Below are 22,790 nucleotides of genomic sequence, written 5' to 3'. Positions count from 1 at the left end.
AAACCTGCACAGCTTTCCGTTGTTAGGAGCTACCATGAGTTCTTCTTCTCTGCTGTTTCAGAAAATGTTGTGTTTACAAAAATGAAAGACTAACAATAAAATTATTAAGCATTTTATTTGGAAATAAACAATAAACACGGCCCCTCAGTGCTTTCAGTTCGGTTATTTTTTTACAGGACGTTTTAAGCGAGTGTTGAGCCTGCAGAGACGATGCTCTGTAAATAAAGAGAATATTTGCTGAATGTGAATCGTGAGAGGAACCGGATGAATTACTGCGTTGCACCTGCATGTAAAGATTCCTGGATTCTTGTCGACACGTTTCCGCATCAGTTTCCTGCAGATGATTCCCAGAAACAGGCGGCGCAGAAACAAAACGACGTGGAGGGCTTTGTAGTTCAGACATGAAAAGAGATGTAATCATCGTGTACAACCACATCTCTGCATACTTTTTAATACTTATTACCGGCGCACATCTTATTAATGACTCCCTTAAGCCTTTCAAGTGTTCAAATGCTTTCTGCAGCTCCACATTTCAGAGATCAGGCTCTTAATTGCAAAAACGGTCACAGTGAATCCATCCAGCGTGGCATGGAGGGAAATGTGCGCGGAGCAAAGTGGGTTAACAAGCAGTTAGGAACAGCATATGGCTGCAAATCAAGGTGTATGGAAAAGCTGCGCCTGCATCATCATCAGAAAAAAGCAAACAAAAAGGCAGCAGCAAACAGCAGTGACAGGTCTGCGGATCAAAGCGGCGGAGCTGCAGGTCGGTGGTGTTCAGTATTCCACCAGCGTCGCTGCAAACCCCGCATGGCCCAAAATAATCTGCTCCAATGCATCAGAAAATGGAGGAACGTTCGTCCTTCTCTCATCAGCGAAAAAACAAAGAGGAGGAAGTAAATTGACGGCATGGTGTAAGTTTCTGGCAGCGTCTCTGCGGTAATTACAACTGAAAGACATCAGGCTGCAGAAAACGGATCATCTACTAATAAGCGGCTCTGATTCCTGCGGCCGGGATGCAGAGGAAGCTCCTGGGGCCGCGCACCCTGACAGGCCTTGATCAATCTGCTTTCCAATGAAGACGCATTATTTTTAGATATGTGACAAGCAGAGGAAAACTCTGCTTCCCAGACATGTTTCACTTTTATATTAGCAAGAGGCACAAGTGGTGCATTTTCCACAGGAAGATGTGACAGGCTAATCCACAGAGAGGAGTGTTTCTGCCTCAGTGATCCCCACAGTGAGCATGACAGTTGGAGCTATCTCTGAACGTCAGCAGGTACAACTTGTTTGCATCATTATATATGAGCACGCTGCCCTGTTTGTGCTCACAGAATTCATTCTGCAGATTAAAAGGAAAGTGTGAAACAGATTCATTAGGTGCTCCTGTGTGTCAGCAGCTCTGAGCTGCAGGAACGAAACCGAATCTGTCCCCTGGAGAAATCTGGTCTCACGTGATTACAGAAATGAGACGTGAAGAAAACAAATAGTTCGCGATGCCCTGCAGAACCTGAACCTGACATTAACCCCCCTCCGTGTGTGTGTGTGTGTGTGTGTGTGTGTGTGTGTGTGTGTGTGTGTGTGTGTGTGTTTGGCTCCTCGCGCCCCAGGAGATGGTAATTGTTGCATGTTGGGGAATTTTGATCCATGATGATATTTTCTTTCCTCCATCTAAGGACAATTACCGGAGAGTACAGCAGATATCCGTGTTTGCTGGCAGCAAAGGCAAAGTTTGGATTAGAGAGAAATAAAAGGATACTTTAAATATGTGGAGCTTTGCACAGACACAGTTGTGACTGATCCGCACCTCGAGCTGAGGCTTTTCTCTGCATGACTAATATATCTGTGCTCTTTCCTTATGCGTTTGCAAGCCTTCTTGAACATCCTCCAGAGACACGTCTCCTCTTTGAACTGCGCTCTTCATCCATCAGGACCATGTCCACTGCAGAAGCTGCACCACTCCGGCTGCTCAGCGCAGAATAAATCAGCTTTTGATGGTGTGGTCATGCTCTGAACAGACGGGAATGAAAGGCAACGGCAGCTTAAATAAACTGGGATGCTGCCGTGTTGTTTTACATTTTCCCCCGGTGCCGTGCAGCAGGTGAGCTGATGCAGTTTGCTTTCATTAGGAGAGAGGAAACGGCTGCATAACAGAAATCACCGTAAATCACTCTGCTGGAGCTGATGCACATAAATGGTGTGTTTTGAAAGTAATGTACTTCCATTTAGAGAGGCTTCTTTTGTGGCTGCCCTGTGAGGCAGGCAGCAAAAATATCTGGATCGGAAGCCATATTCAGTGGAAACGTTACAGTAAAGGACCACTTTAATATGTTTCTATATTTAATAATAGCTTGGTTTCCTCAGAGGTAAAAGGTTTGGGGTTCAGATCTCACCTGATGGATTTAATATGCTGCAGAGTTTTTCATGCTGTGGCTGCATATTAATATACTGTTCAGTTTATGCATATAGTGCATTTGAATCCACATCCCAGTTGATCCTGGTTATCAGACAGTTCAAAGTTTCTGTGTAATGAAGCCCAGCAGCCGTCTCTCCTCCTGGACAGACACCAGCGCTGCCTGGTGTACAGCAATCCCTCATACTGAGCATGCATGAAGCCTTTAACAGGAAGAACCCTCCAACAGAACCAGAACCAGAACCAGAACCTGGCTCAGTTCTAACTGATCTGCTGCAGCTGACTGGAGGTTTACATGATAAACACACAAGACAAACATTTGTGGCTGCAAATACTTGAAAACTCCTGAGTCTGCAAGTATTTGGTTCAACCTGCTTTGAGAAACATTCCCAGAATTCCCAGAAGGATAAAAAATCCACACGATAAACTTTACATGCTACAGAAACTTAAACCGTTTTTATAAACCAACTTCTGTTGTGACGTTAGTGGACAGGCTGGATGCTCAGAAAGTTCTGGGCAGATTTTTACAAAGTAACAAGGCAACAAACTTTAGTTTCTGTGTTAGTTGGACCCGGAGTGGCAGGACCGACCGGTGGTTCTGCAGCTGCCGTCCACATTCACATCTAATTTGACACCATGGAAGAAACTCTTACAGCATTTTTCACACAAAGCTTTGTTTGGAGCAAACAGTCTGCGTCTCAAAGCACCACTTCCTGTCAGCTGCTGTGCAGAAACATGGCAGCTTTCTGCATGTGGGCCGACGTGACGGGTTTGGTTCTGATCAGGTCCCGAGTTTTCCTTATCGCTGCTGCAGTTCACAGCGTCACATCGATACACTTTTGGAATTACAGTTTGCACTAAGAAACAAAACTTTAAAAGCTACTTCCCCCATTTCCATAAAACTGTATTTCTTTGATAAGAAACTGATTTATTTATTAGAAATGTAATAATTTAAAGACGTTCATATCTACTGAACATTTTTCACATTTTGTCAAAAACAGAAACTACTTTTTATGGGATTTTTATGTGATTAACCAAAACGAAATGGTGCATAGTTATGAAGTAAAGGATAAATGATGCATGGGTCTTTATGTTTTTACAAATCTGAAAAGTGTGGCATGTGTTAGCACTTCCTCTCAGTCATCTGGGTTTGTTTCCTCCAGCTCTGCACATCTGGGCCGTTCGTCTCTGAAAGTCTGGATGTGGATATCTGTGAACATCAGTTTTCAATTGTTGCTAAGGATTTTCAATCGGATTTCAGTGTGGACTTTGACTGGGCCGTTCTGTCACAGCATTAAGCTTTGGTCTGATTAACACTCAGTCTGGGTGGACGTCCAGGTCCTGGTAGGTCTCCAGTTGGTCCATTATGTCTCCAGCTGCAGACCCACAGAGCAGCCCAACGACTCCCCCACTCTTATCCTACAGACTAGTCAGCAGCAATTAGCAAACACCTGGTGGAACTTCTCATCTGCTGAGCTGCTTGTCAGTGCAACATAACAAAACCGTCAGAAGCTTAACAGAGAAACATTTTTCTGCTGAAGACAGAGTGTCAGAAAGACCAGGAGCTTCTTAAAGAGACAGAGACCCAATTTTAAATCATTAAAGTCAAATGTCTTTTAAGTCATATTTAATTGATCGTGCTATAAAATGGAACATGTATAAAGGGGCTGTAAAGGATGGAGTCAGACTTTCACCTTTTACTGGATGAAAAAATCTGAATATTTGCGTCTGGATCTTTGTAAAACGTGTCGGAAGTCTGAGATTAGTTTTGTCTTTCTGGTGCCTTCATGCATCATAAGCGAGTCGGCCTGTGGAGAGGTGTCCTCCACAGAGCCTGTCTGTGTATTTACAGTATGGAGCCTCCGGGCCCAACTGGCACCGCAAGTGAGGAACATATGCACCTTCCAGTGGGAGCCCATCTGACCGGGCCGCTGGCTGACGACCGCCTGCTTCTCTCCATATGCAGCCGGCAGACGGCCAGGGCAGGGCGGACTCTGCCCTTCAGTCGGTGAGACGTTCCTCTGAGCCTGCAGCCGGAGCGCCGTGTGTCATGTCGGACTCGCTCTGAGCTGGAAAACCTTCCACACCTGCTCACCTTTACCTGCACCCAGACACGCTAACGACTGGCTCAGATTGTTAAAGCTATAATTGCCCCATTACCCTCACCTTCAACCTGCTTTTCTCACAAACACACGTTGACTCGCAGAGGAGAATGTGATGTGTGACGGAAATAATGAGTGGAGGACGAAAAGAGACGCTGAATGCTGGGGATGGAGCCTCCAGGTGGGCCGCTGAGTGGACCCGGTTGCTCATTAGCATTAGCATTAGCATGCACGGTTCTGACTTTAAGGTGATTGTCCCCTCCGTCCCCAGGCTGACTCCTGATCAATGCAGGGTTACGGGTCTTTATCCGGGTGAATGTTCAGAACACCGAGTCCCTGTCGACCCGACACCGACCCGTTTCCATGGCACCGGCAGGGGTCCAGGGGCTGCAGATGTTGGCGCATATTTAATAAGCCTGATCACAGGAGCCCCCGACCTCGCCGCGTAATTCCTCTACCCAAGGTGCATCTGTTCGCCGTGTTCTCACTGCAGCCTCATGCTGGAGCAACAGTTTCACAAAGTCACACAAGTCATGGAGTGACTGACTGACTGACTGACTGACTGACTGCTGCTGCTGCTGCTGCTGCTGCTGCTGCTGCTGCCACGGCAACAAGCGGGGCGATGCGGAGGGGAGCTGATGGACGCAGGTTTCCAACTCCATCAGTGTTTAGTTTTGTTGAACAGTCAGAGATAAGAACACAGTGATACACAGAGTGGGCAGTTTCAGAGTGACCACTGCAGCATCTTACCACCTGCAGGTCATCAGATAATCTTTGGATCTCCTGGATCTTATCAGAGTAAACAGTCGGGATCCAGTTTCCTCTCAATGTTTTCCTGCATCTTCAGCCTCTCCGGAGCTTCAAACACTTCCAGTCACAAAGTAAACACACCGAGCCGCTTTCACTTTTACGCTCCGAGCCAAATAAGTTGTTTCTGCCTCGGCTTGTTTCCCTGAAGACTTGGGCTGACCCACTTTCACTCATCCCGCTCACCTTCAGGGCATCAGCCGAATCCGGAAGATTTTCCCAGCAGTGTTTGGAATCAATGGGATATGATTAAGTAATGAGTCTGAAACAATGAGGATAATTTTAAACAGTCGCAGTGTGCAGCAGCTGGCTGCAGCTGGAGTCTGTTCACAGAGAAGACCTGTTGTGTCGGAACATTTCTGATTAACACATGGAGATGATTGATTGGATTAAAAATAGATTTTATGTTGAATTGTTTGACAGACAGTTAAAGGGAACGTTTTGCTCCAACATCTGACTTTATCTTCAACCTCTGAATAGAAACATGGAAGAAAAGCTGAAGACAGGATCAGATAAGTTACATCTGACACACTGAACGAAATATTAGGAACCATTTTAACAAACTTTAACTAGGCTGACGGCCGGTAATTCCAGAAATCAGGAACCTGATTATTCTTCATGATAATGTTTATCAGGTTCTCAAACTTCATTTTTAAAGTTCAAACTTCGTCTGACTGGTTATGTAACAGCAGGTGACTGTGACCCATGTCTGATTTTAAGGAATTGGAGAGTCTGAACACATCAGTTCTGATCAATTCACACCTAAAAAGACTTGATTTGATTCAACTTTTACATCAATGATGTGAAACATGAGTCATAATTCATAAGAAGCCAGATATGATCAAATCCAGATTTCATTTATTTCAAACGGGTTTTTAAAAGAAGAAACCAGCAGGACAGAGAAACGTGTGCGTGCAGGTTTATTTTACCCCTTATCTCAATTTAATGAAATATAAGGAGGAGTTTAAGTATCTGGGGATCTTGTTCACGAATGGGGGAAGAAGGGAGCGGGAGATTGACAGGCGGATTGGGGCAGCGTCTGCCGTGAAGCGGGCGCTGTACCGGTCCGTCGTGGTGAAGAGAGAGCTGAGCCAAAAAGCGAAGCTCTTGATTTACCGGTCGATCTACGTTCCCACCCTCATCTATGGTCATGAGCTTTGGGTCATGACCGAAAGAACGAGATCACGGATACAAGCGGCTGAAATGGGTTTCCTCCTCCGCAGGGTGGCTGGGCTCTCCCTTAGAGAGAGAAGCTCGGTCATCCGGGAGGGACTCAGAGTAGAGCCGCTGCTCCTCCACGTCGAGAGGAGCCAGTTGAGGCTCGGGCATCTGGTCAGGATGCCTCCTGGACGCCTCCCTGGTGAGGAGTTCAGGTCCCACCGGGAGGAGGGGAGACCCAGGACACGCTGGAGGGACGATGTCTCTCTATGGCCTGGGAACGCCTTGGGGTTCCTGGAGGAGCTGGAAGAGGCTGGGGAGGGAAGTCTGGGCCTCCCTTCTTACGCTGCTGCCCCCGCGACCCGAAAAATGGATGGATGGATGGATGGAGTATTTATATGCCTGTTCAATATGCTGTGCTAAAGAACCAACAAATAAATATTAAATAAACAAAATTATTACAAACTGAACTTCAGGACAAGACAATTTAGACAATGACTGAAAATCAGAATTACAAACCTATGAGAGAAATCTGTAGCTGCTTCCAGAAACAATTTTATGCATATTTTTGAAGTTTCACATTAGAAACTGTTGATGGAAACAGAAAAGTTTGAAATAACTCCCTGAATTTTTCTAAAAAGTTTGAACACTTGTTTGCTGGTGTTTTGCTGCTTCCTGTTTAGTGCAGCCCTGCGCAGCGTCAACATCTGAAGGAATGAAAGTCTCTGTATCCTGGCTGATTCACTCCAGACCACTGGATGGAAGCAGGTCCAATTTGGGTTTTCTGTTGTGCAACATTTTAAAAGTTAGCTCAAAATTCAGCTGCTGAGGCGTCGATGTTCCTGCAAAGGAAATCAGATTTCAGCAAAGAGTCAGAAATGAGCATCTGTGTGAACAGTTTAAGCTTTCTACACAAAGTGTTGAGAGCTCTACTTAAATTGATCAACTTCAATATTTTTAATAACTCAGAACCTAAAGTGCTTTTCTAAGTGACATTTAATTAGTTATTTTTACTAATATGGACACAAACTGGTGGATTTTTCATCTTCACACTAAAATAATAGGAGCCATTTTCCATCTTTTTAAAGTATTTATGCTCTGAAGTGTTTCTAAAGCAGCAGCTCAGATTTCCTCTCTTCTGCTTTTGGACACAGCCAGTCACAGAGACTCTGTGTTTTCCCACAGAGACAAGTTTAACATTTTTATGAGGAATTAAAAATGTAATTAGAATACTGGGAAAACTCTCCTACTGATTTCTGTAAGGGTTTAATGTTAACCAGGACTCAGAGCGTCTGTCCTGTTTCTGTCAGCTGCATCCCGTCTCCACACACCTGGATCAGCTTCTTGTCGTTCTGCACATGCTCAGTAGCGAGTCGTTCATTTAATCCAGGTGTGTTGAGACGGGATGCAGGAACCGACTCCTGAATTCAGCTAAAGTTAAAGTCAAATTAACAAGTTAAAGTTTCTCCTCAAAAAACAGTTTGCATTGTGAATAATGGTTTCAGATTCCACACATGAGCCAGATGTAGCTGCTTTTATTCGCAGTGTGTGTGTTTGACTGCGTGAGTCTGGGAGTGTGTTCTGCAGACATCAGAGCCGAAGCAGCAGATTGATGAACGGCTTCAGCCTTCAGGGAGTCAGGAAGCCGAAGCCTCTTCCTTCCTGCTCCTCCGTCCTCCACAAAGACCCCATGAACCATCACACCCTCTGCTCCTGCTCCAACCTCAGTTCCCCCAACACTCATCTTATTCCCACTCTTCCCCAAGGCGCACACTTTTTATTATTTCTACTCTAAACCCTCAACATGTGGTGAGAAAATGCTCTAATTGTTCTGAAAATCTGAAAAGAAAAAGGTGACACCAATGGCAAAATGACAATTGAATCAAAGGAGCAAAAGCAGAGTGTGGATCAGATGATCAGGAGTCTGGTTCCACCGACGTCTGGCCAAGAAACAAACTGGGGATTTTTATCCTCTTTGACAGAAAAAATGTAAATGTTTGCATGATGTTTGACTGGAATAAGCTTCTATTTTAATCTGGTTGATTTCCTTTAATTCTGGATGAAAAGATCAATTTATCCCCAGCAAGTGAGATAAAAACATTTATAGATTTACAGAAGATAAATCTGATGGATAACATCTGAATTTCTGTTCAGCTGTGAGTCTGAGAAAAATATGGAACAAATTAAATAAAAGACATCTGTGTGTGTCTGCATCAAGCTGCTGGGGGTTTCTGATGGAGTAAAGCACCAAACTGTTCATGAGTCAAACAGAAGCTGGACGAGTCCGACGAGTTTCTATCAGTGAAAAACACGAACAAATCCACAAACTTTCTGGATAGAAATGTTTCCTCAGATTGGTTTGGCCCAACAGGCTGCCGCTCTGAGTGACGCAGGTCTAGAATGCGACGCTCGTCCTCCAGGGACGGCGATACATCAGGGTCAAAATGAGAAAAATCTACTTAATTTAACTGGATGATGGATGGAGGCCCAGTTACTCAGACGGACAAAAAGAACTTCCACTTTGAACAAAGTTAGAGAGAAAAAAGGCTCAACATTTTGTTAGTCTGACATTTACAGTCTAATTATTTCAGACCAAAAGGAGAAAGAGGCTGAAATCTGACTCAGCTGATCTGACTGGGACTCATTTTTTCCTTCCTCTCAATGTTCCTTGAATTTCTGTCTTTAAATTTCCTGTAAATTTAACGTCTTTATGTGTGAAAGGAATAGATTTGCATCCTAACTGTTGCCTCTGTTGTCTTGCAGGTAATTCTGATGCTAACCAAACTCTTTGACTTCAACCTCAACAGCGTGACGGAGAGTTCGTTATGGAGGTAAGAGTCTGACACGTTTCTCCAGGTCATGATGGAGCACGTCTGAGTTTGACACAGTAAATTGGTCCGAGGAGCCGCTGAGGCGCCGTCCACACTTCCCATGGCTTTAATCGTGATTTAAAAACCAAGATCTGGGGATCATGAGCCCATCAGAACCGGGAGCTGAAGGCTCGTTAGTGGAACCAGTCCAGAACTCTGAACCCAGAACCATCAGCTCAAACTCAGGCTGTGCTCAAGTCATGAACGTGTTGAATAAATCTTTTCAGGTCAGTTTTATGAGATAAGCTCCAACACTTCCAGCTTCTGCAGTGAGTTATGAGTAAAAGTCATATTCTGGAAAACAATCATTTTTATTACTAAACATATTTAAAGCTGCTTGTGTCACAGTGTTTGGGTTTCTTCTGTGTTTCTGCTTTATTTCCTTGTTCATATCAGTTAATATCTGATCATATCTGTATTTAGACTTTTGTTTTTTTATTCCTGGATTTTGTTCTTGGCGTTTTTCTTCATCTCTGACTTTCAGTCTCAGTTCTTCTCCATGTTCATCATTCAGACTTTAACTGGTTCCACCGAGACAAAATAATGAATTTTTAATAAATATTCGATTCTCTGCCAGCTGTCAATCCAAACGCTTATTAAAAACTTTGTTTTAATTTGCCTTTGGCTAAATAATGTTATTTAATGTCCCTTTGGGATTAATTAACCATTTTGGAATAAGAAAAGTTTCTTTTAGTGAAGTGTTTTTGTGGAATATTAGCCAACCATCTTTGCAGCGTTTATTGTCTCGACTAAAAATGACTTTATTGAGGAAAGTGTTTGAAGGGTTTCTCATCTGTCCTGTGTCTGGGAGGCAGCCTGAGGCGGCGCAGACACTGCGCTGAACGCAGCGTCGCAGGAGGCCACTCGGCTCAGAGCAGCCAGCCATGATCCTGCATTATCCCGGTAATGGTGCCTCTCCGACGCTGTGATAAATCTAATAACCTGAGAAAACACAGCGCTTCGTAATGGACGGATGATTAAAGGTGTGTGTGGAAAAGCCTGACAGTCCAACAGAAAGACAGATGAGTGAGCAGATGATTCACGTTTTTGAGTGAGAGAAGAGTTTAATGAGTGGACGGGACATTAGTAGAAAATTTACAGCCGGGAAGACGGAGCGGCACCTCGGGGAGCGATTCCAGCCTGAAGTAGGCAAAGCTGCATGAGGTAACAGCTTGAAATTTTTCTGCCCATAAAATGATGTGATGGGCATGAATCTGTCAAGCCGTCATTTCTTTATGGACAGCAGTGAAGTCAGCGTTTTAACAAGTAACAACACAAAGTCAGAAATCTCCTCAAACGAATCGACCGGTTTTCTGTTTGTCTCCAGTTTTACACATTTAGTCTCATTATTGATTTAAAAACTGTCTTTGCTCTCGTAAGCAGGCAGCTCTGGTTCTCAGAAAAACGATCACATCAGTGAGAATCTGATTCGGTTTAATGTCATCAAATTATTTCAACAACCAAACTGGGTTCCAGCAACAGAACATGAGAACAATAAGTCAGAGTAAAGACATGAATGAGCGTGATGTTATAGATGAGAATAAGAAGCAAACAGTGAAATGTTGTCTGAAGAATACTGGAACATTAAACCGTCTGTCCGTCTCCAGGCAGCAGGTCTCAGAGCTTCATCCGGTTTTCTGTACGGATCAGGAAAAAACACTGAAAAGTTCTGACTGTATTTCAGTTTTTAGGATCCTTCAACACACAGTGAGAAAAAGGCGAAGCATCATCTATTCAGGATTTTAACACTTTTACAGAGTCTATAAAAAGTATTCAGCCCCTTGGATCCTTTTGTTGTTATTACAAATCAATTATGATCAACAGAATTTGGATTTTTTGATAAAAATAAAACCCAACGAAACCTCTAATGTCAAAGTGGAAATTAATTTCTACAAAATATTGACAAATAAATAAATATGACATAAATATTCACCCCCTCCAGTCAGTATTTAGTATTTGCATCGTTTGGCCGCCGTCCCAGCAGGGAGTCTGTGAGGATCGGACTCATCTGGACGCTGCAGCAGCCATGACAGCAACAACTGAAGAACTGGAGAGTAGTAGGAGAATCTAACAGGAAAGTCTTAAGTCTTAAAAGTAGCCTCACTGTCTGAGAACTAAAAGATGATTAAAAGATTGACCACCAAATTAAAATGATACAAAACCCAAAATATTCAAAGTTAACAAAAGTTCATAAAAATAGTTGTCTTATCTATTCTCTCCATTTTGGATGGTTTTATTTTGTGAGTGAAAGTCCTGCAGTGTCCATCTGCATCATTTACTGGAGTTCAACATTTTACAATCCTTGATTTCCTGTAGTTGGTCCTGCAAAATAATGCAGAGGGCTTTAAGTGGCCCGTGAGCCACAGGTTAACCCCCGGCCTCAGAGCCGTCTCCACTGCTCACCTCTACATGTAACATGTCCCCCATTCTTCACTGCTGTATCGTCCAGATCAGTGGTCCTGAAGCTACGGCCCGCGGGCCCGCCTCCACATTTGGTCCGGCCCCCTGAACAAGACCAGAGAGCTTTCAGATTTTTTTCATATATTGTATTTTCTGGTTTATATGTGGGCTGCACAGTGGCGCAGTTGGTAGAGCTGTTGCCTTGCAGCAAGAAGGTTCTGGGTTCGATTCCCGGCCTGGGGTCTTTCTGCATGGAGTTTGCATGTTCTCCCTGTGTATGCGTGGGTTTTCTCCGGGTACTCCAGTTTCCTCCCACAGTCCAAAAACATGACTGTCAGGTCCAAATTGCCCCTAGGTATGAGTGTGTGTGTGCATGGTTGTGTGTCCTGTGTGTCTCTGTGTTGCCCTGCGACAGACTGGCGACCTGTCCAGGGTGAACCCCGCCTCTCACCTGAAACGTTGGCTGGAGATGGGCACCAGCAACCCTCCCGACCCCACCGAGGGAAAAAGGGTGCAAGAAAATGGATGGATGGATGGTTTATATGTGGTTTTATCTTTATGTTTATGGGTGTTTTGTTTTGAATGGCGCATTGCTGCCATCTGTTGGACTTTTAGGGAACTGCTTGACTTTTATGTTATTTAATCAATATGGTTGTTTGCTAGCGGTAGAGCAGATGAACACAGGTGTTTGTTATGAACGCCGCATTCCAGGTTTCCCTAGTCAGTCCCAGTGACCGTTTCACTAACGGTTTTTGCCCATGTGCTTTCTGGGTAAAAATGAATCGACAACCCCCCCCCCCCCAGGCAGCGCAGGTGATAAATGTGTTATTTATCATCTGATCACCTGATCAATATTTATCATGGACTAGTTTTGAGGATCGACTAGTTTTGAGGATCCAGATCCTCAAAACTAGTCCGCCATGTTGAGAATATTGGCCGGGTTCCTGTTCGGTGTGACGAACGGCCTGAAAATGTTTCCTAATTACGGTTTTTGGATCCTCTCACTGTGTTCAACCACAGAGCTGCTCGTTTTAAAAATACGTTCATGGTTAAAAAAAAAAAAAAAACAGGCTTTCAGGAGCCGGAGGTGAGCCGTGGATCGTGACGGGCGGCGGGATGATGGAAAGGCATTGCGGATGTGGAGAGGAGGGAAAGCTCTGATTTAGCCAGCTACTCCAGATCCACTGACTGAGTGCCAGGTTGCATAAATTCATCCTGACCGACTCATCGCAGCTGCTGCTTCTCTGGAGCGGCGCTGCTGGCGTTTCCTGAGATCCACGCATCTCTCTCTCTCTCTCTCTCTCTCTCTCTGTCTCTCTCTCTCTCTCTCTCTCCCTCCCCCCGAACCGTGATGAACCACATTCCCGACTGAGCTGCCTATCAATGTATAGCACTTATAACTGAGACTTTCTAATAAGCCTTTTAATATGCGGCTTCAGACAGAATTTTAATCTGTTTCACGAGGACTAAAAAAGTTTTTTTTTTGGTTGTGAAAGATTTTAATGCCTCAGATGTTCCTAATATATCCGGAATCCATTCTCCCCACTGAGCCGTATCGGTGTAAAAGTGCTGATAACATTCCCGTGTCCTTGGACCGCCTCACTCCGTCTTTGTGGAGGCCAACACGCGGCAGCCTGAAGCCTTTGTCCCCCTGCAGCTGCTGTGGAGCCAAAATCCACTCAGCGTGGGGCCAGAGCCGCGGCGCGGTTCACGCCCAGGTGCCTCTGGGCGCAGCTTCCCACGGCCTGACCGGGGTTCGGCCCGGGTTCGGCTCAGGTTCGGCTCAGGTTCGGCCCATTGGTTCACCACATCTCCACTCAGATACTCAGCCCTGCATCTTTAAGGGTTTTTGCTGTTTTGTTTTTTCTCAGTTTCCAGATAAATAACCACATTTTTGTATCTGAGGAAATACAAAATATAGTTCATGGATAATTTTGCTCTTTAGTCGCTTGTGATGAGTAGAAATGAGTGTTTTCCATCACTGTTGAGGAATTTTGATGCACTCAAATTGTTTTAAATCAGCAAAGGGCTGAAACGATTCCTCGGGTGATTCGACACCTGATTATTAAAATTCCTCGAGGAAAACTTACCTGCCGCGAAGCCTCGTTAAATTGTTTTATTATTTAGACTCGTTCAATTATGTTTTATTATTTAGCGCACCGTTTCCGGCCGTTAAATAATAAAACATATTATTTAGCGGCCGCAAATAACGTGCGCGGCGCTCTCACTTCCGCCTGTGTTGTTGACGAAAGCTAACTGTTAGCATCACAACGTCCAGTTTTCAAGTTCGGCCTGGGAGGATTTGACTGATAATGTCCGGGTTTGTGTCGTTTTTCGGGGAACCAATAAACATCCTTGAAATGCCTGGAGTTCGGCAGCTTTTCTCCTCTGGAGCTGCTGGTTCAGAGCGAAAGGCGGGATCATTTATACAGGTGAGCGGATGGACTGAACACCGGGCGGCTTTGCTTCAGATGGTAGCTTTACTGAAAATACCGGAAAATAAATTTCATATCATCCCGGTCGCATCATGACGTCACAAAGCTGGTAGATGTTTCTGTGTGTGACGATGCAGACCGAGTCAAATCCAGTAGCTAACATGAACACAAGCTAACATGAACACAAGCTAAAATGAACACAAGCTAACATGAACACAAGCTAANATGAACACAAGCTAACATGAACACAAGCTAAAATGAACACAAGCTAACATGAACAAAAGCTAAAATGAACACAAGCTAACATGAACACAAACGCTATAAATGTCTGGGCGAGGTGAGAGTTCATCTGTTAACCCAACAGAAGGTGAAAACATAAACCAAAAGCTGGAGAATAGACTTTTTTTTATAATGGCCTTCTCACAAATAGACAGGCTATCGGTGAGCCTCTTTATTATAATTTCAGATTTTTGTATAACTTCTTCATGTTAACTTAAAGTGAGCTTTTATTGTTACAAGTTAATTTTCTAAACTACAGAAAAGTAATTGTTAGGGAAGCTAAAATGTGGAAAAATTGGACTGATATTGATATGCGATAGTAGTACTGCTGTTATGTTAGATTTACCGATGTTTTATTTGATCTTTTTTAATCCGATTACCCGATTAATCGTAAGAATAATCGATAGATTACTCGAATACTAAAATATTCATTTACAACAGCCCTAAATCAGCCACAAAGAAGCGTTTTTATTATGAATGGTCTGTTTAAGGTCATCCCAAGTATCCTAGCCCTACTTAAGTTCAGACTTTGACTAGGCCACTCTGAAATTTTCCTTGGTGGTTTAGACTTGTTGGTATCTTGGTGTGCTTCAGATCATTGTCCTGCTACTTAACCATGATGGAGGAGCTTCTGCTGGAGACCAGAGTTCATGGTTCATTGAGCAGGACGGCAGCTCCAGGCCGTCACTCTAACGCCTCCATGACTCACCTTCAGGGTGACGCTGTTGTTTGGAAACGGTGCAGTAGGCTGTTTCCCACCTGACAGTCCTTTAGACTCGGTTCAACTGAATCCTCTCTGACGGTGTGGATTCCTTCTTCATGAAATGTAAACAAAAATGTCAGATTTCAGAGGTTGGTAAAAGATCACAAACCATTTCTCCAGCTAGCGCTAGACTGGCTTGTTTGTTTGGTAGTATTTACCCAGAATGCCCTGCGTTGTAGTCCACTTCCTGCTTTCATTCTTTAACCGAACCGAGTCAGAGGTTTTAGACGGACCAGAGTTCGATTGTAACTATTTTAAGACTTTATTTTCTGTTAACTGAACTAATTTGATTCACATTATTTTGTCTGACCTCAGTTTATTTGATAATCTGCAGTTTTTAGTTAGGTGAGCTAAGAGTAAAAACAGAAGAATTCTGTCAGGGGGGTAAATACTTTTTCACTGCATCGTTTCGTCCTTGAAAAATAATCATTTTTCACTTGATGTGCTTTCATCCTCCTGGGATGCGGGCGGCGCGCCGCGTTTAAAGTTGCTGCCACAGTAGAAATGCGTCACTGGGTCTTAAATCAGGTTTTCTGTGACAGGAGCCGATCAATAGTCCGATGATGTCACTGCCCAGTGAACCCAGACACCAATGATTTCTGATAAATGGTACCAGTTTCACCCGTCAGATGGTAACGTATTCACTCACCATGGATACAGTCCAGAGTAAACCTGAAAAGGTTCCCCAAGGGAAGCAAATTGGTAATATGTTGAGAATATTTTTCTATTTTCATGGCTTTTTGTAAACGGTGACATTCTCTGAAATCCCTTTAAACAAGATCTTCAGTCTGGATTTAAAGGAATGAAAGGAATATATCAGTCGATGTGAGTGATTGCTTTATTTGAAGTCACGCGAGGCGTTTAGGGCCGTCTCCGCTGCATTTTTAGGATTTGCATGCTTTGGGCTTTTTTTCTCTGGCTTTGTGTGAAATGAGAAAAACTCCTTGATTGAGCCCCAGGCCTCTGAAAACAAATTAAACCTGGCAGCTCAGAGAAGTCGTTCAAACTTTCAAAGACAGCCTGAAACACTAAAATCCTATCCAAGCACAGATTTGTCATCAGTGGTGTGGCCGACATTAGAATATATTCACGCTCCTCTGAGGACGATGTGGATTTACCAGTTTACATCGATTTACAGCTCTGTAAACATGAAGTGTGCCTGACTGGCTGAAGAAAATCCAGCCCTGCTGCTCTGTGATGAAGGTTACAGCTGCATCACCTGGAATCAAATATTTAGAGGAAACTTCATTTATGTTAGTAATTTATTCTAAAACGTGAAAACTCATACTATGTAAATTAATTATTCAAACATTTCAAGGTTTTGTTCATCTTCTTGGGACTCCAGGATTTGCATCAATATTTGGTTTGCGTAATTATTAATTATGACTAAATTAGAGGTGTGCTGATCGATCGGTCACCGATCATAATCGGCCGATTTCCGTGAAAAAGTGTATGATCGGTGATCAGCGATCGTTGGCTCTTGTTGCCGATCCCGATCACCTGCATCTCATCTTGCAGCCTGCCTGTGCAGCTGGTCTCCTCTTTCCTTCACTCTGCGCAAACGTGCAGCAACAAATCCTAAGCGATGTGRAACTAWAACGCACTGAGTGAAYGGGGACGTTTGCGTGTTGCGGCGGAAAATTGAAGCAGGTCAAAATGCATCAACACAACAAAGCTAATAGACATAAAAACCATGCCATACTTGACGGAGTTTGGCTACATCGAGGCTCACTGCAGTAAAAAGACATACGGAGGATCAGACAGCAGGTAAAGCAGCAGAGCTACAAACACTCACCTGGATTAGCATGACGGTCAGAAAGCTAAACAAATAACCCGCAAAATTATKTAAGTCTTSGAGCTGYGATGTAAGACGCTGGTTCTGCTCTCGCTGTTGAACCGCTGCTACGCTACAGGTAGTAATATTTCACAGACGGAGCGCCGCTTCTGCTCCACCTGGTAGTGACTCTCACACCAAACCTCTGCTTAAAGCTGCAGCATCTAACCTAAAAAATACATTTTACATACGTATTAAAACTTCACTGTCCTAACATGAGACAGATAATCTCTAAAAAATAATCGATCTCCTCCCTGCTCTGCATAATTACTCCGCTCAGTCAGAAACAGCCACTCAGAACTAGCAGTAATCAGCTAGCCACCATGCTAACAGGAAGTTTTCATTCAGTAACTCTGGATTGTTTATTGTAATGGATCCTGTATTTGCCTTTGAATGTTAAGTTTTATACTTGAATTTTTTTGGCAATGTTGAGAGGTTTTATTTTGGCTCTCTGCATAATTTAGCCTCTTCAGAGCCTCCATATGTTATCAGTCTGTTAAAGATAGTATTACTGATAGCAGGACAATTTGCACAATGTCTGTTTTGTTTAGTTTTCTTCTTGGAAACAGTTATTAAAAACAAGTTTTTGTCTAAATTAAGGTGGATTCATGGTTCCTTTTTCCACATAATGTAACCGGTAGTGCGTATGATTAAAAAAAAATACAAAATTATGTGATCGGTATCGGTGATCGGTATCGGTGATCGGTATCGGTGATCGGCCCTCATGGGTGATCGGTATCGGTATCAGCAGGAAAAAACCGGATTGGCACATCTCTAGACTAAATTATTAATAATTTCATTACTAATAAATTGGAGTTTCTTTAATTGAATCGTGGTACCAACAGCATATCAAGAATTAGCCACATATGTTAGTCTCTCATGAATGAGTGAATTGTGAATGTTTTCATTAGCCTCGCTGCCTTCCTGCGTTTTTCCACTCGATTCAAAACCCAGTCTGGACTTCCTCCCATTAACTTGGATTGCTCCGGTGGGATGTCAGCTGGACCAATCAGAAAACAGAAGGATAAGTTGTGGAGGATGACGGTGATTTTCTGGCTGTTTTAGAATCACAGTCTGCCTGGGTTGTAGTTTTATCGATGCCAGCGGAGGAAGTGCAGGAAGCCGTTCAGTCTGTGCTGCTCACGCTTCGGCATGCTGAATTAACATCAACAGGTTCGGATCAGCACTTCCACTTCACAGTCAAGTTCTGGTAAACGGCATAGCGTTGAATGGGCGTATTAAATATGTTAGCATTAGGTGAAATTTAATTCATTAACAGAAGCCACGCCTCCAGGAAGCAATCGTTTCTGAACAGTCCAGACTGCCTTCACGAAGCAAAGCGTAGAACAATGGGCTGGATTTTATCAGACCGGGTTTCCATCTACTGTAGGCAAGAACAGCTGACAGTAAGAAACGTTAGTAGAGATTAAAATAAAGTGCAGTATGTGTATTTATATAACATATTTTAATAAGATGAGTCTATTCATTTATTTCTACTGTAATTTGTCTAGACGTACCTGAACGTGCTGAAAATCCTGCAGGATGATCTGGATAAGTTCAGGAAGTTAAAGCAGGTCTCGTCTGGTTGTACGTCTCTGAAGATAAAAATAGAAGTCCTGCGTTTCCTTTATTCAGGTCAGGAGAAGAAAAAGTGACTCCAGTACACTGACCCCCATAAATATAACTAACACTGGAGAAAAATGCAGCTTCCTTTACTTATTTATCCGTATCAATAAAACTCATCCAGCCACTCGGCTCTGAATCCAATGTGTCAACTTTTATCTGAATCTCTACAGTTTAAACATTTTTCTGCTCTTGATGACTCACTTCTTCAGTCTGAATGTGACGTTTAATCTTTAGATAAAAAGAAGTTCAGGAAATGTTTTCAAAGAAAACATTTTCTTTTGGAAGATATTAATCTTGAAACAATTCCACTGTAACTGCAGAAGATGGGGAGGATTTAGGTGGTCGTCAATCATCGCTGCCTCAGAGATTTCTTCAAAGATTTATTCTGGAGTCTGAATATCAATGAGTTTTAGTTTTTTACTTGTAAATAGTTCCTTCAAACACGGCATGCAAACAGGCTCCACCTGTCGGATCAGGTGTGAGGTTCTGGTAAACGAGAGAGCTGCTAATTAACCTTCGTCCCATGGGGAACGCTCAACTTCTTCAAGTTTCTTTCAGTGGAGAAACAAGGAGGAAGACGAGACCAAATGTAGTCTCATTAGAATCAAATGTTTTCTATGCATTCAATGTATAAAACTTTACTTTTTATTCTGTACAATTATGTAAAGAAGTTTTATTTTTTACTTTAATGTGCCTGTAAATGTGGTGACCTTCTGGTGACCCGAGACAGAGCAATCAGCTCCAGATGGAGTTAACCAGCTAACTGTGACGTGATCAGAGGAGTGTAACTTTATTAGTTTGGCTGTTGGCAGGTGCAGTATCTGTAACTCCTACAGACTCTGCAGGTCCTCTGTGTGAGCTGCCTGGTTCTTTCTATTATTCTGCTCCATTTTCCTGGGTTTTCTCCTTATTATTTATACTAAAACTCTTTGCCACAGTCCGGCTCTGCACTGGGCTCCTTCGTTAACCACAAAACACTGGAGTTCCTTCAGTTCCTCACACATTACGTTTGTAGTTAATCAAATAATAAGTGCGTCTAATAATTATTCATATGAACTAGATCTCTCTGAATTCTCCTTAGGTGTGTGTGAAGATAGGCACCAGAACCCCTGGTGACCCCACATGACCCCTGGTGACCCCTCGTGGGATAAGGTTGTTGGATAATGGATGAATGCTAAACTTGAGCCTCCATAAAAACAAAGGTTCCTGTTCTGAATGATCTGAAGTCCGATCTGTTCAGGTTCTGTGATCCAGAGCAGCTAAAAAGTATTTCAAGTTTTCCTTTAGGAAATTGTATCATCAAAGCTAAAAGTTGTACTTTAAATCTGTCAACTGTAATATTAAATGTTTATATTGCCATTTTTGACTAAAAAAAATCGAATTAATTATAAATCTCCTGTGGGATTGAAAGGAAAAATGCCAAACCTGACAGGAAACTCACTGTTAGGTCATTGCAGTACATTTAAAATGTCCATTAAGTTCAGGAATGATAAATGGACAAAAGGCAGATAAATAAAAACTAAACAAATGAAAAAGCCACAGAAATAAACTTTATTATTGACTGAATTACTTTGATGGATTTAAACGTTTGTAACAAAAAAAGCCAAAGCGAATATTTTTCCTTGGCGCTGCACATAAACGATCTCCTGAAAGTTTAACTTCAGGAGAAGTTAAACTTTTTGTTTGACATGAATCTGTGTTGCTGACCAACGAGTCGTGTCTCGGCGTTGTGTACGACTTTAAGGTGCAGCTGTTTGACCTCCTGCTGGGTTTTCTCCGTCACTCTGAAACCAAACAGGAACTTCGTCTCATCTCAGCCTCTTCCTGCTCTCGCTCTGCCATCTCTGCAGAAAATGTTTAATTGCAACTAGTAATTCACCAATCTGCTCACCAGACCTTTCTGATTAAATTTCAGGTCAACTGACTATGGAGCAACGTACCAGAAGCTGAACGACAAAGTGGGAGCGAAGACGATCCTCAGCTACCTGTATGTGAGCCCCAACAACAAGAGGAAGGTGAGGCTGTTTGCTCTCAGGCTAGAGCTGCTCTTGTCTGCTGCTCAGCTCCGGCGACAGACTGTGAAATGTCATTTACAGCTGATGTCTGACTCGTTGTTCTGGGTTGTCAGGAAGACGCTCAGAACAGAACTGATTGTTTGTAGATCCCACTAAGACACGCAGGGCGAGCTGTTCATGCTGATGAAATGGAAATCAGTTGATTGGATATTTGAGGGTTTTGTCAGGGAGCGGTTAAAACCATCTGGTTTTAGTTTTATTCTAATCATGTGGGTTAAAAACAAGGCAGGAACACAGGAGATGACAGAAACCTGGAAGATCTGGCAGTGATGTGGGACACCCTCAGGACTCAACCAGAGGTGGTTACTGGTGTTACTGGTGTTACTGGTTGAGCAGCTTGGAAGTTAGAATGATGAGGAAAAGACCAAGAACAGCAGAAACAGGAAAACCTAAACATCATGATGCATTCATGCCTTTAATTTTAACTTTAATGATGAGATGAAGAAACACAAATAACATTTTTATAAATATGAAACATAAAAACTGACTCACATCCTTCATACTGTAGGAGGATAACATCCTGAACATGGTTTATAAGTTTAATTACTGCTTTATTTATGCACTTATTTAAAACCCTGGGTGTTTATTCACTTCTTTATCTACAGACAGATAAATAAAATACTGACTTGTGTTCATTTTGCAGTTCTGCTCACAAGTACAGCAGAAACATTTGAAACACCAAATGTCTTCCTGTTTGTGTTGGTTGTTGGTTCTCAGATCTTTCCAGAAGATCAAATCTGTACTTTTTAGAGTTACAGTATATGAAAGACATTTAGACAGAAGGAGATACTGAAAACTATTTACACTTCATTTCAAGTATTTGATTTTGTAAGTTAACTCTCCTGAAAACATCCCAATCCTTCAATTTCTGTTCTGATGTGAACGGCCAGAGCCACATTAACACTCTGCAGTCAGACGGAGCCAGTGCTCACCGATCCCTGCTGTTGATTTGGTACTTTTGCCCAGAAACATGAAGGAATAAATGCTTGGATGAATGAAATGCTCCATCAGTCAGACGGGAAGCCGAGCAGGTAATTTCTTTTCTCCTGCTAATTAGTGGCCATTTGGAGCTGAACACGGCCGTGTGTGGTTCCAGACGCTGCGGACGAAATCAGATGGTCCTGGATCCAATCTGCTCTGAGGCGTGTGTTTGAAACCGGATCAGATGCTGCATGCAGGATTTAAACAGGAAATGTCCAGAACTCCATTAGATTCTGTCATGTTTTGAAGTCCAAGAAAAGGGAAAATGATGTCCCAACAGAACCGATCCTGTCCTGCAGCAGAAGTGGAAATAAATCTGATTTGATGAGAATTCCTGTTTTTTGTCCAGCAGCTTTGGAAAAGCTTTCTGTGCAAATCAGAAGCAGCACATCAGCTATGATGAGTGTTAATGACTTTTTCTCAGCTCTGGTCCATTTAGGAAAATTAACTCAGGTTCCATTATCACTCTGGACCATTACAATTCATTTCTCCTGTATTTTATGCATGTCCGTTCTCAGTGGATATAATTCTGTAATTATTCCAAATGCTTCTCCCTGACACAGCAGCGGTTCTCTCTTGTCCGACCTTGTTGTGTCCATTCAGACTTTCAGGCTCTGGAGAGTTGAACATCACAGAGTTCAGATCTTTGTTCCCATCATGGATGCAGATATGCTGTTTAAAAAGCTGCTCTGGTGAGCTGGACAGCACAAAGACTGGTCCATTTTTTAACTCTCTCTCTCATTTCCCATGAAACCGTCTCTGTTGTGTTTCTCCCTGCGTGTCATGAACTGAATTCAATCAAACTGAAAGGCAGAGCGAGAGTAAAAACTCAATTTTTACAAGCTTTTGTTGTGTTTGTGTTGAGAGAGGTGGGACCTCGGCAAAGACGCTTAAAAGGTTCAGAAGCTGTTTTAATTAGGCAGAACTGCAGAGGAACAACAGGAGAGCACAACGGCTTCAAGTCCCAAAAAATATTAGACCACCGTCTAAACCAGAACAGACTAGAGCCAGACCGCCATCTAAACCAGACCAGACTAGAGCCAGACCGCC

At 43.0% G+C, this 22,790-nt stretch overlaps 1 protein-coding gene across 6 annotated transcripts in view; it reads left to right on the top strand.

The window, feature by feature from the left end:
• Positions 1–22,790, top strand: part of sorcs1 (sortilin-related VPS10 domain containing receptor 1) — a 159,375-nt gene that overhangs the window by 71,410 nt on the left and 65,175 nt on the right. For 5 of the 6 annotated variants that reach the window (XR_001776723.1, XM_008422152.2, XM_008422146.2 and 2 more), the window contains exons 2-3: positions 9,241–9,308; positions 20,600–20,699. Coding sequence is in view for 4 of the 6 variants with exons in the window: in XM_008422152.2 (XP_008420374.1) it covers positions 9,241–9,308; positions 20,600–20,699 (168 nt within the window). In the remaining 2 variants the exon portion in view is untranslated. Of the gene's footprint in view, positions 1–9,240; positions 9,309–13,994; positions 14,180–20,599; positions 20,700–22,790 lie in introns of those variants that run through there. The other variant, XM_008422167.2, reaches the window with a different exon arrangement.

This window comes from Poecilia reticulata, linkage group LG1 (assembly GCF_000633615.1).
Source record: "Poecilia reticulata strain Guanapo linkage group LG1, Guppy_female_1.0+MT, whole genome shotgun sequence".
Taxonomy (NCBI): Eukaryota; Metazoa; Chordata; class Actinopteri; order Cyprinodontiformes; family Poeciliidae; genus Poecilia; species Poecilia reticulata.
Note: the sequence above shows the minus strand (reverse complement) of the source record. Positions and strands in the feature narration are given on the sequence as shown.